At 52.0% G+C, this 13,549-nt stretch overlaps 2 protein-coding genes and 1 pseudogene across 2 annotated transcripts; 2 read left to right on the plus strand and 1 right to left on the minus strand.

Annotated features, from left to right (window-relative positions):
- Positions 1 to 124: 124 nt before the first annotated feature.
- Positions 125 to 4,119, plus strand: SAPIO_CDS1315 (Calcium-transporting ATPase 2; the record flags this gene model as incomplete). Its single annotated transcript, XM_016784614.1, has 3 exons — positions 125 to 221; positions 387 to 1,625; positions 1,679 to 4,119. The coding sequence occupies 3 exons, from the start codon at positions 125 to 127 to the stop codon at positions 4,117 to 4,119; spliced, it is 3,777 nt and encodes a 1,258-aa protein (XP_016645730.1).
- A 584-nt stretch (positions 4,120 to 4,703) lies between these two features.
- Positions 4,704 to 5,517, minus strand: SAPIO_CDS1316 (uncharacterized protein; the record flags this gene model as incomplete). Its single annotated transcript, XM_016784615.1, has 2 exons — positions 4,704 to 4,765; positions 4,971 to 5,517. The coding sequence occupies 2 exons, from the start codon at positions 5,515 to 5,517 to the stop codon at positions 4,704 to 4,706; spliced, it is 609 nt and encodes a 202-aa protein (XP_016645731.1).
- Positions 5,518 to 10,270: 4,753 nt separating this feature from the next.
- SAPIO_CDS1317 lies at positions 10,271 to 11,074 on the plus strand (annotated as a pseudogene; the record flags this gene model as incomplete).
- Between the last annotated feature and the right edge of the window lie 2,475 nt (positions 11,075 to 13,549).

The following is a 13,549-nucleotide window of genomic DNA, read 5'->3' on the forward strand; positions in this document are numbered from 1 at the left end:
CCGAACCCTACTCCCCCAACTTGATTTAAAACTCCCGCATCTCCAAAGCCAAAGCTCCTCGAGGCAGGTTCTCCTCTGAATTCCTCGCGGCAGTTTTACCACTTAGAACAGTTGCCTACCTGTCATGGACTCTAAACCACCCTCAGACAAATCCTCGGACAAGAGACGCCCCAGAGCCCCGAGCATACATCTCGACACGTCGGCCGTGACAGACCACATAGGTACGTTTCTATGGATTCCGCTACGATGCGCGGTTGTATCTCGGAAGATTATCTTACCAAGATATCTCCTTCTGCTGCCTAGCATTATTGACGATATCTGCCCCCGCCCTGCCTGTTTGTTGGCACACTAAGCTTAGACCCTCACGATCTAACCCATGAAATTAGACCCTCACTCGAGCGCTAGTTCGGGATCCCAAGATGGCACAAAGCTCACCACCCCGGCCTTCGGCCGCGCTGCCAGCTCATCGTCCGCGGCTAGTCCAGCTTCGTTAGATACACTACGGCCGTCAACAGATGGCGCCTCTGACGCTACGTCGCAAAAATGCTTTCAACTACCGTCGAGAGAATCTCTAGAAGATCTCTGGAGGCCACTACCTCAGGACGAGGATTTGTTCACAGTCGCCGAGAATCCCTTTGCATTTTCTCCCGGTCACTTATCACGACTCTTAAACCCCAAGAGTCTAAAGGCTTTCCACGCCTTGGGCGGCCTGCGTGGCATAGAGAAAGGGTTAAGGACTGATGCCAAGTCGGGACTCAGTCTAGATGAGGCGGGTCTTACTGGATCCGTGTCATTTGAGGATGCGACAGGACTTCAATTACCGGAGCACCCTCCCGATTTATCGCAAGGGATTCAACGGACGAAAACGGGCCAAAAAATGAAGCGTGTAACCACACACAAGGAGACCGGGGGATTGTACAGCGACCGAAAGAGAGTTTACGGAAAGAACTCCTTACCCGAAAGGAAGTCGAAGTCATTTCTCCAACTAGTTTGGATCGCCTTGCAAGATAAGGTTCTCATCTTGCTGAGCGTGGCGGCCGTGGTATCGTTGGCGCTTGGCTTGTACCAAACCTTTGGAAACGACGAGCATCAAGGCGCCAGGGTTGAGTGGGTTGAAGGTGTGGCTATCATAGTTGCGATTGCCATCGTCTCACTCGTCGGCGCCTTGAACGACTGGCAGAAGGAACGTCAATTCCGGAAGTTGAACAAGAAGAACGAGGACAGGGAAGTGAAGGTTATTCGGTCGGGGAAGCCTACGGTCATATCCATTGAAGATCTTCTTGTCGGAGACGTTCTCATGTTGGAACAAGGCGACGTAATCCCTGTCGATGGTATTTACATTGACGGACACAATATCAGCTGTGATGAGTCGTCCGCCACGGGGGAGTCGGATTTGATAAAGAAGACCCCTGCAGAAGCAGTGATGCGTGTCCTCGAGAAGACCGGCCCGATCGAGGTTAAGAAGTTGGATCCCTTCATTATTTCGGGCGCCAAGGTGCTTGATGGCGTCGGATCGTGTCTCGTCACAGCGGTTGGGCCTTATTCGAGCCATGGCAGGACCATGTTATCGCTTCGCGATGACAGCGAATTGACGCCTCTGCAGTTGAAGCTGAATATTCTTGCTGGTATGCTCCCCTCGTTCGAAGCCGAACTATCCTACTAACACTTCTTCTCTTAGGTTACATCGCGAAGCTTGGATGCACCGCCGGTGTCCTCCTCTTCGCGGTCCTGTTCATAGAGTTTCTCGTCCGTCTTAAGGGCAGCGATGAGACTTCGGAAGAAAAGGGTCAAGGTTTCATGCGAATCCTCATCACCGCCATTACCATTATTGTCGTCGCCGTCCCGGAGGGTCTCCCGCTAGCGGTTACGCTCGCGTTGGCCTTTGCTACGAAGAAAATGACGAAAGAGAATAACCTCGTCCGCCACTTGCAGTCTTGCGAGACTATGGGAAATGCAACTGTGATTTGCTCTGACAAGACAGGCACCTTAACCGAGAATATCATGACTGTCGTGGCTGGCTCGTTGGGCGACGGCTCACTCTGCTTCGCCGAGGACAGCGTCCTGAATGCAATAAAATCGAACGATTCCACCGGTGCGGGAACGACCGAAACCGACGCCAGCCTCTTTTACAGCAAGTTTATCCAACCAAGCAAGCTCTCGTCGACCATTCATGAGGATCTGCGCGTGCTCCTTAACCAGTCCATCGCCATCAACACAACGGCTTTCGAGGGTACTGAGAAAGGGAAGGCGATCTTTGTCGGAACCAAGACGGAAACCGCTCTTCTCGACTGGGCCAGGAATAACTTTGCATTGGAATCACTCGAGATTATGCGATCGAATCACACGGTGGTCGAAATGTATCCGTTCAACTCTAGCCGGAAGTGCATGGCGGCAGTGATAAAATTGTCAGACAGGAAATACCGGATCTTCGTCAAGGGTGCGCCGGAAATCTTGTTAGCTCAGTGCCACAAGGTGATCGATTTGCCGACCGAGGGCATACATTCGTCGACTCTGGAGCAAACTCATCTGGATCAAATCAAGGGAGATATTTCAAGGTTTGCTTCTGCATCTTTGAGAACTCTAGGTCTATGCTTCAGGGACTGCGACCAGTGGCCCCCCCCACGATCCAAGGCTCACGACGACCCGTCGCAAGTTGAACTTAGCGACGTCTTTCGCGAAATGATTTGGATCGGCGCCGTCGGAATCCAAGATCCGGTGCGAGGCGGGGTCCCAGCTGCGGTTGAGGACTGCCATAGGGCGTCTGTCGGAGTCAAGATGGTCACTGGGGATAACGTCGCGACGGCGACAGCGATTGCCAAGTCTTGCGGCCTTTTGAAGGATGGTGGTAGGATTATGGAAGGCCTTGAATTCCGTCGCTTAAGCAACTTTGAGAGGGAAGCCATCGTCGATGACCTTCGTGTACTAGCCAGGTCTAGCCCCGAGGATAAACGGATCCTGGTGAAAGCCTTGCAAAGTCGGGGCCAGATTGTGGCTGTGACCGGAGACGGAACCAACGACGCGCCTGCCCTCAAGGCCGCAGATGTCGGTTTCTCGATGGGTATTACCGGAACAGAGGTTGCGAAAGAGGCGTCGGACATTATCCTGCTGGACGACAACTTCTCGTCCATCGTCAAGGCGCTTGCTTGGGGACGGGCAATCAACGATGCCGTAAAGAAGTTTCTCCAGTTCCAGATTACGGTCAACATCACTGCTGTGATGATTACCTTCGTCTCCGCTGTTGCCGACGAGAACGAGTCCTCGGTGCTGAATGCCGTCCAGCTGCTCTGGGTCAACCTCATCATGGATACATTCGCGGCTTTGGCACTTGCAACCGACCCCCCGAATGATAGCTTGCTAGACAGGAAGCCAGAGGCAAAGACGGCGCCGCTCATCACTCTCACGATGTGGAAGATGATTATTGGTCAATCCATTTACCAGCTCATCGTCATCTTCATACTACACTTCGCAGGTCCCAGTTTCCTCCATTACCCCGAGGACGAACAGAAGACCCTCATTTTCAATACCTTCGTCTTTATGCAAATCTTCAAGCTGGTCAACAGCAGACGTATTGACAACAAACTCAACATCTTCGAGGGACTACACAAGAATCACCTCTTTATGTTAATGGCAACCATCATGGTCGCCGGTCAAATTATCATCGTGTGGTTCGGCGGAGCGGCATTTGTAGTCACACCGCTAAACGGGGCGCAATGGGGCATCTCTCTCGTTCTTGGGTTCTTCTCCATCCCCGTCGGTGTCCTCATCCGACTATTCCCCGATTCGTGGATCCGCAAGGCCATAGAAACCATCGTCCCGCGCCGATTCCGAGAGAAGAAGGCCCCTCGGCGAGCCGAGTCGTACGATCTCGCAGCGGCGATGCTAGATGTGCGGGATGATCTCGCCTTCTTCAATAGGATAAGGGGTGGGAGGATGGCGTTCCTGTGCGATCCCAAGTTTATCCAGAAGCGGTTGCAGAAGAGCAGGAGCAAGAGTAAGAGCAGGAGGGGGTCGAACGCGTCGAGCTCGCCTGTGCATCCCGCCGTGGGTATACCCGGGTTGATCGCGGCGAGTATTGGCGGGCTTCCCTCGCCAGACAGCCGGCATGGAGAGACGGTGTAACTCGATAGGAGGGGCACAAAAGACGAGGGAGTCAGGAGTCTGCACGGTACTTAAAATGGGAACGGAGTTGGGTGGTTTCATGCATTGCATTGGCAGGGGTTGGTTCACTCATTACTGGTTTATTGCATTACACATGGTATTGGTTTTAGACATACCAATGGAAAATGCTTGCACGCGAGTGTGAAACAATACATTAATCGGGTTGAAATAAAGTATTTTATGGATATTGTAATACTCATTGAATGTAACTTTGTGTGATTGGCTGTGCCTGGCTAATTATATAAGCAAAGGACGACATCTGACCGAAAAGAGACGGAAGCCGCGTCCCCTTGACCCCCCGGAACGCGAGATTCCTAAACTTCTCGACTTCATCCCGCCGTTCTCACTTACACCCCAAGCAACCGCAGAGAAAATGAAAATTCCAAAAATAGTCCCTCCCCCACCCAAAACTTTCCTTTTCCCACTATATTTAATCCCAGTCCTCCGTCCGAACTCCAAACGCCCTTGATTTTTGTGATTTTAGGAATTCCGAAATCCAAAAAAAAAAAAAAAAAAAAAAAAAAAAAAAACCACCGCAGGTTTCGTTATTCCATGCGTGGATGATTGCCACCTTTCCTTTGCGCCATGTACGCCTTCGCTGCATCCACTTTATTTTGAGAATTGCCCATTAGCAGATGACCCATCTGGAGTGCAGTTCACCCAACCGAGAGAAACTGCGCAAGAGCGCAGACTCTTCGAATTGGGTTTGGGGGGGGGGGGGGGGGGGGGGGGGGTTGCGTTGACTAATACGAGTTTACGAAAAGTGGAAGAGCGAAAGAAGGAGAAAGGCGGGGGGATGAAGTGTCGCTTACATTTCATATCCATCTTGGACTTTCTGGCGAGGTACCAGTTCTCGTTGATGCTGTCTTCCTGCTGCTCTTCGTGGCGGCGTGGCTGGAACTCGGTGTCATACGCCATGGGCGACAAGGGGGGAGTGTTCAGTCGGCCGATGTAGGGCGTTGCAGGCGGCGTCCAGGCGCTCGTACCGTCGGCGCCGCGGGCATATCCGTCTAGGACTAGAGCTTCGTCTCGAGCCGGGCGGGGCTCGCACCAGGCGCCCATGGAGAGAAAGCCGGTCTCGGAAGGAGGACGACGGGCCTTCTTGCTTGAGCTGCCACCGCCACGAAGATCGTCGCCGTACTTGGTGGTGTCATCCTTATGATGAGATGAAGGGATGGTGGACGTCCTGGTCGAGGAAAGCTTCCGCTTCGACTTGGAGTACGACGAGGTGTTTTGGGTGGTTCCCTGGCGGGCCTTGGTGGTGCTGGTGTTGGTGGCGTGGCATGCGCTGTTGGAGGGGTTACTCCTCGGTGAGAAGGGGAACTCCATGCCGGCCGAGTGGTGGTGCGCAGTGGACATTTTTCTTCTTTTCCCTTTTCGTAAAAAGGCCAAGCGGGATGGGGAGAGATGGAGTGAGATGGAGTGAGATGGAGTGCGATGGGGTGCGATGAGGTGCGATGCGATCAAGTGCGACCAAGTGCGAAAGGGTAAGTGGATGTTAAGATGGTGAGGTATGAAGCGATGGGAAGGTGTAAGTGGGTAAGTTTGATATGTTTCCTAACGTTGGCTGGGCAGAGGAGTGTTTGACTCGCAAGCGCGGTCGAGTGATAGTGAGACGCTTCTCGGAAGGCCTGGGGGTTTTATATGAGGGGGAATGCGGTGGTAGGAAGAGGTTTGGAGGGATTTGTGATTTTCAACTTGATAATATGGAAATGAAGAGGGAGAGAGGAGGATCAGAGGTCGGGGGCATCGGACGGCGGGGGACGGACCCTTTATGGTTGTGGAAGTACCCCGGTCTGATGCACGACTTACACGCTGCAGCCAATGAGAGCTCGGCAACCATCCTCCTTCCAACATACGTTTCCTCCCCTCCTCCCTCCTCCCACTCACTCCTCACCTCTTCTACGTACTCAGATATCACCTTGCATCTATCTCATTTTGTCGTCTTTCCTACCGCCCCTTTGGACCAGCATATGAGTAGCACGAGTGTGCATAATGCGATGTCTCACCACCTTCCTGCGTATTCCTCCTATACCACATCCCGCTCACATTTGTCCACTGCCCTCGTCGAGTGACCAGGCTCCTGTAGAGAGGTGGCCCTGACTCCTCCGTCCAGTTTGTCGTCGTTCCTACTCCGTGCTCTGCTTTCGACACATCCGCCCCATAACTCCCATCATGTCCATGGATTACGTCCTAGCCCAAACTTGCGACCAGGCTCAAACCCTCATGACTTGCTCTAGTCTCTTATCCTGTCTGCTTGCATTACTCCATATGCGCCTTACTCTCCAGCAATCATAATATACATATGACATTGCTAGGTTCTAGATCCTCTTGACCCCGTTTCGGAGCGGCATGGCTCCATGACTCCAATGACTCCCTTGGCAGCCTTGGGAAGAGCTGGCAAACATTTGATCGGCCATCCTGACTTGGCTGCAGTAACTCATGTCATTGTTTCAAGGAGGGAGGTCTACGGAAACCTCGGAGAGCCATTCAGCAGTGCCTTATTGGTTGTTTTTTCCTTCTTCCTCTTCTCCTCCTTCTCTCTAGCCGTATGGCAGGGATATCAAAGGAAAGTGGGAGACGTGTGGTAGTAAAAACATATATAGCTGCACCCACCCCCCTGGGGGGCGTCTCGTTAACGCCCACTTCGCACAACAAGCTAGCAGAGGTCGCACACACCTCATAAATATACTTGTACACAGGTACTTCGTAGATTGTTGGCTTGATCCAAGCCGAAGCTACGAAGTATCCAGATACTTCGTACACCCACCCACCCTTGACACATGCCTCCCCCCTGGAACCTCCCCGTTCGCCTTGGGGTTGATACAGGACTTCAGTCGGAATTTCTAACAGTTACAACTGCTCATCTCCCGGCGCCAGCATCTTTTCCAAGTCAACATCAACATGGGCCACCCCTGCCGCCACCACTTCCTTTCTTACCCCTCCTCATCCGGACGTAGTCGCCCCACACCCTACCGCAGTACTTTGTAAGGCCAAGAAGATCAAATCTCATCTTCATCCTCCCGCTTTTCCATCCGCCGTCTGGTATTATATTTAAATAACTCACAACGAAGGCAACGTAGGTCAAAGGTGTCAGGCCAATCAGTAATTGTGCTAATAACTCTGGATGGTGCCTCAGCTCTCCTGACGTCGACGTCGGTCAAAAACTGAAAATCAGCCCAATAATAATAACTCTCTCTTTTCCGGTCCTGTGTTTTTACACCCAGTAGAGGACACGCGTAGCATCCAGAACAACTTTGCAGAGGCTTTTCTTCTTTCTCTCTCTTGTTGCCTTTTACCCATCATTTTCCCGGAATTCTTCTCCACGAACTAACATGGTTGTGAGGAGGTATCCTACGGCACAATAAAATGGTAAGCCAACGGAGGAAGAAAAAGAAACAGGGCGCCCGATTTATGAGTACACTTAGATCATTGATTGGGCCGATTCGATGGAGCCGTGAGATTCAATGTGGAGTCTCAGTGACAAATTTGGCGCGGCGACATGGAATGTACAGGGAAGTCATGGTGATGGTGGTTGATACAAACGGACGGAATGTACAGGGAAGTCAGGGTGATGGTGGTTGATACAAACGTACCAATCAAATTGATCAATGCTACATACGAAGTAAGGAGTAGGAATACTGAGGGAAATCAACCGCCGCGGGTGCCTCATGCGATGTATACAATTGATGTATTCTACTTCTCCGGAAAGCCTGTGGCTTCTACGAATACGCGTCAGGAGTGATTGGGCAGCAAGCGTGGTCGGCCTTGGGGGGAAGTCGCGATCATGCTGTCCTCTGCAATTCCCTGCAAATCTCAATGCGGCATTGCTATTCTCAAATGGCGCCAGGTACTTGGCCCTGGAAACACGATCAACTCTCCCCAATTACTTCGCAGTTAGACTCCGTTATCATACATCATCTACATTTAGGTAGCCCGAAAAGATTCGGACTTGATGAACTCTATAAGAATTTCAAAGATGTTCAAAACGCCAGGAAAGCCGTACTTCGTGGTTTTCATGCGAAAATTATCAGTGTTACAGCACTGGGGGAGTACGAAATATATCGGCGATAACCCTCATCTTCGAAGTCCCCAATGTCTTCGTTTTGGGCCGGGGGGTGTCGGCTGAGAAGACCACCGATGCGACGGATTATGATATATCACATCTACAACTAAGCTTCGCAGAGCGCATCGAACGCTGAAATGGCCGGCCCGGGGGCTTGGTTCTCGCGTCCGGCTGCTTCCCCCCCCCCTGCCCCTTCTCTCTCTCCAGAGAGCGGAATTCGGCAAAAGGATTTTGGGAGCCGCCGCGAACCAAGCTACTTGTAGAAAAGTAGCACAGGGGTAGAGGAAGGTGTATTCTTGGAACATCTTGGAACATCTCAGCCTGGTCTCCCGAAAGAGGGTGTCGTTGCAGGCTGCAGGGCAGCAAGGGACCAATGACGGCAAGCGATTTGAATCATCACCGAAAAACATCTCGTGCTTTCCTTTGTACTACATGCAAGGGAACAGCAGGGGCCTTGGTGGGGGTGTGGGGCCTTGATTGCTCCCTCTCACATTCTGCTCTCTCGAGTCTGATTAATCAGTAAAGAACAATAGCGCAGGTACGAAGTAAATCCCAGGTAAATCCCGTATGCCTTGTCAGGTTTGTGTAACACCGTACACCATATATCGTACTTCCATAGAGGCATATACAGGAGATGTACGAAGTACGGAGTACAATCTCAGGTAACAAGACTGTAATAGAGGGGGTCATTCAGAGTTGCGCCTGTCTTGATGACTGACCCCCTCATCCGATTTCCCCCCGGTCCTTGAGGGCCTTACTAGATTCTGATAGTGCGACCCCATCATTTGAAACTGCCTCGCGAAAGGAATCAAGAACCGCCCGACGCACAGTCATCGACCGCCTCATGCATGTCGAGAAGAAGCATTTCTAAGCCAACAGAAGTCCACCCTAGAGAAAATCAAGACACGTTCCTCAAGGTGCGAAAAGAAATAAAATGGAAGGGGAAGAATAGAGAAGAAAAGAAAGTAATAACCAATTGAAAGATAGAAAAATCAAAAAAAGAAATTTGATAAGAGTGAGATTCGAACTCACGCCCAGTTTCCTGGACCAGGAATGACCGCTCGGCCATCTTACCAATTGATGCAGGTTTATTGGAATTATTCCAAATTATGTAGCCCAGTTTCACCATGGCCTACGAAGTACAGCCGAGAAGACCTTTCTGAGTAGTCCAGGGATTCCATGATAATAATAAGAAAAAGTTGCAATTGAGCTGGCCACAATTGGAAGCAAGAGAAGAAAGTAAGAAAAACAATGGCGGAATATCTTCTTCGCCGGCGAGGACGAACAATTGAGGCCCCACACATGCCGAGATGACACTGCCGTAACGCACGCCACCTCCGCCCAGGCAATCTCCCACTAACAAAGCCTCTAGGCCCGAAGAAAAGCAGTACGACGAATCCTGTTCTCGGGTGTTCGAGAAAACGGAAAGAAACGAGGAAAGGCGGGGGTGGGGAATTTGTTTTTCGCCGTCGCGGCCGGGTTACCCCATCGAATCGGAGGAAAACGAGTTAATTTAAACGTCTTTTTATCTCCTCGAGGAGATTTTGCCTATGCGGAGATCATAGATGTATATATATATATCAGTCTTTATAGAAGCGTATGGGCAGACGAAAAGAGACATTCATGTATTGATATTAAATGAAATACGTATGTCTCCCGCTATACTGCATTATAGTACGAGCTCGTTCACTCGGTGAATGGTGGTCGGCTCTTTCTGTGTATACTTCTCGGCTGTCAGTGCCGATAGTAGTGACTATTTCGCATATTGGCCTTATACAGTGAGCGACCGGGAATAGGCAGTGAGGAGACGGGGGCAGCAATCAATATCAGAGAGATCGACGGATGGAAACGGGGGAGTATATAGGGTACCTTAGTCCGCCGTCTTGTTCCTGGGACGGCCCTCCCTTCTTGGCTTTGAAACTTCCAGGTGAGAGCTTGTATATATACACCTGCGCCTCTGCTTCAACGCCATCTTGTCTATACAAGAAGCCCATCCTACCAAACCAAAAAGAAAACGATAAAAGAAACAAAGTGGCTACTCTCACCATGCGAGCTCTCACCATCGTATCTTTCGCCGCCGGGCTCTCCCTAGCGAGCCGCCCAACTCGCCGCGCCGACGACTGCACGCGCGACTTCCTCAAAGCCGCCACCACGACCTACCTCGCCTCCCAAAAAGCCGGAGACCCCGCCGAGCTCGTCGCCCTAACCTCCGACTCGGTCGTCTACACGGAGAACTTCAAGCCCGCCGACATCACCAAGGGGGTCCTCACCAAGGCCCTGACAATCGACCACGACGCGAGCCTGTACGACACGACGCAGTGCGCGACGTACACGGAGGTCATTTCGGCGACGGGGGCTACGCCGTATGTTATCGGGACGCAGATTTGGTTCGAGGATGGGGTTATTGCCAAGATTGAGAGCATTGTGACCACGGAGGGGGATTGGTTGTTCAATGCTGCGAATACCCTCAAGTACGCCACGGCTGAGGACTGGGGCGAGATCCCCGAGGCGGATAGGGATACGAGGGAGGTGATCCAGGCTGCGGGCGATGCCTACTGTGATATTTTCAAGGACAAGAGTACCGTCGTACCGTGGGGTCAGCCGTGCGCTAGGCTGGAGGGCGGTTCGTATACGGGGCGGGGCGCGCCGACTGATTCTTGCGCCGTGGGCATTCCTGATAATGTCGAGCTTGTGAATAGGAGGTATGTGATTGATGAGACTGTGGGGTCGGTGGATATCTTTATGGACTTTAACGGGGAAAATGGCATTCCGGATAGCCATCAGTTCCGTGTGGAGAAGGGCAAGCTGAGGTTCGTGCACACTATCACCTCCATGAACAGGTTGGGGTAGATCGCTGCGATTGGAGGAGGAGGACGAGGAGAGGGACGGTGGCTATCTTGTATTCTTTTGTAGAGAGACTTGTCAGCTGCAGACGTAATGGATGGATTGGTTCATCTTCGTGATTAGAGGGCGAGATGGCTTTCTCGTGATGTAAGTGAATATTATTTGCTAAAGTGGTGGGATCTATTAATGTATGCATGCATGTCTGTCGTATCGGTATCGGTGTTGGTACCGTGGGTATCTAATGCGCTATGAAGGATGGGGTCATTAAGAATGGCGGGTTCATGAGGCTCCGAAGATGGGATCAATGCGGGCTGATTCGTTTCGCCGGAATGCTCAGTCCCGACGTACTCGAGCTTCTCAAGTATACCACCTCACGCTTACTTTCCAGGCCCAAAACCACAACAGGGCCATCGTATATGTGATCCTACATTCAAGTCAGTAACCTTTCCTCGTCCCCTTCGTCTTCACAGCCCAGCAAGCGCATGCGTCAGTCGAAACTCACATAACAAGCACCCTCAAGCCCGCCATGGCCTCCAAAACCTTCAACCCCGCGCCCTTCTTCCCACTCCCGCAATCCACAGGCCGACTCCGCAACACGCCGTCCGCCGTCGTGGACGTCACGACCGTCCCAGCGCATGCCTTTATGGCCCTCAGCATCTCGACGTTAAGCAATGCATACACGCCGGACGCCAACGCGCTCGTGGACACAACACCAAGCCAGCCGAGAGTCCATTCTAGACTTCGTGATTGGGTCCACGGCAGGCGGGAGAGAAGAGTTACCACAGGGAGGGAAAGGACAACTTCAGCCGTAGTAGTAAGGAGGACAATAAAAGCAGAGCTTTAAAGGAGGAGAAAAAAGTTAGCCTCTACCAGCTCCTTAAATCACGGGATACTCCCCAAGAAAATTACCTCTGCAGTAGAGACTTGGCGGGGATTCGATAGACGGCCAAGACTCCAATGGCAATTGCACCGAGATACGGAAGCGCCATTGCACACACCACCAAGACTAGTGAAAACGTAGGTGGCACGCAGACACGGCAGACGCGCCGCTGTCCTGGATGATTCGGATAGTCGCCCTCGTGAACACCGCCCACTCCCCTCTCTCTCCGGGGATGGGCATTCCCGCGATTTCTCCGTAGGGGGGACTCATCCCGTTGCGTCTCATCATGAGAATAATAAGACTGTCTCGCAGGAACCGATGCCGCGGGTATAGCCCGTTCCTGTTCCAAGGCCGTCACGGAGGTGAGCGGCGATAGAGGTATTCCTGGGCCGTGATTGCTTTCCGTACGGCGGAGGCCGAGGAAGGTTTTCCTGCCGACGCGTCAGTCTCGGATTTCTTTGGCCCAAATAACTGAGTAAATTCATGGGGCCTATGAATATTTGCAAAGAAAAAAAAAAGGGGGAAGGAGAGCGTGGTAAGCGTCAAAGCGGATGGAAAAGGAGATATTTAATACATTTTGGCCGCCACATCCATCATTTCTTTCCCCCTTCGGTGAAGGGGGAACGGCCCGCTTAGTCGAGATGGTGCGAGCGACGATTGTCCCCAGTGTCAGCGCGACTTGTGTGGAGTTCTGCGTGGGGGCCAGAAATTGAAGACGGCAAGCCTCCTAGGGAGCACAACGGCTCTTACCTGCTCAGCATGGCCCGGAAAAGACGAGGAGAGGAATCCAGACAAGAGTCGCAATTGATTGAGGAAGGGTGAATGAAGACGAGATGAGCGTCTGGAGCCTCGTGGAAGACGAAAAAAATGCTAGCGGTTCTCCAGAGGGGAGAGGAGTCGTACAAGATTCACCGCCAAGACAAATTGAGCGTCTTGCCCGGCCCGGGTTTGGCTTGACTGGGGTTTCTTGGCGATGAGGCCAATGCCAAGCGTGGGAGACATCAATTGTCAAATCGCGCTTCAGAGGGCCAACAACCTTGCGACTTGACGCAACCCGTTTTTGGTGGATATCGCGATTTTTGGTATTTTGAGTAAGAACCGGCTGGAAGACCGCATTAGAGCACATGGAAAATTAAGGCTGTAAACAACTGAATTTTCAAAGCTCGGACGGGATCCATAAGAGCGTCATCTCCTTAGCTCCTGGCGCTGGACGATTAAACGACGTGGAGCTAAGCATCCAGGGAATGCCCTAGATGCAGCCCAAATAGAGAACCTAGGACCCTCCCGGGTGTGTATTGAGAGATTATAGCGCCAATGCAAGGTCCCCAAATCTTGTCGCCGGAGCATCAGTCCTCGACAGCCCGGTGCGATACGAATTACTGTGCGACGGATCACAGAAGCCGGACGTTACTCCAGTTGTCCGAGAAGAATGCCGTCACCTTGCCGGAAAATATCCGCAGACCAATGCGGGATTGGTCACTGTCCTGCGACGGAAGTGTCCCGTCCACTTGCCACAAAGGAGAGAACCTGGCCTTTCTCTGTGCCTTTTATAGACTTCGCTGCCATGCAAGACCATTGACTACCGTTGACGACCGTCGACT

The sequence above is a fragment of the Scedosporium apiospermum genome, assembly GCF_000732125.1.
Source record: "Scedosporium apiospermum strain IHEM 14462 chromosome Unknown SEQ_SAPIO_0055, whole genome shotgun sequence".
Lineage (NCBI taxonomy): Eukaryota > Fungi > Ascomycota > Sordariomycetes > Microascales > Microascaceae > Scedosporium > Scedosporium apiospermum.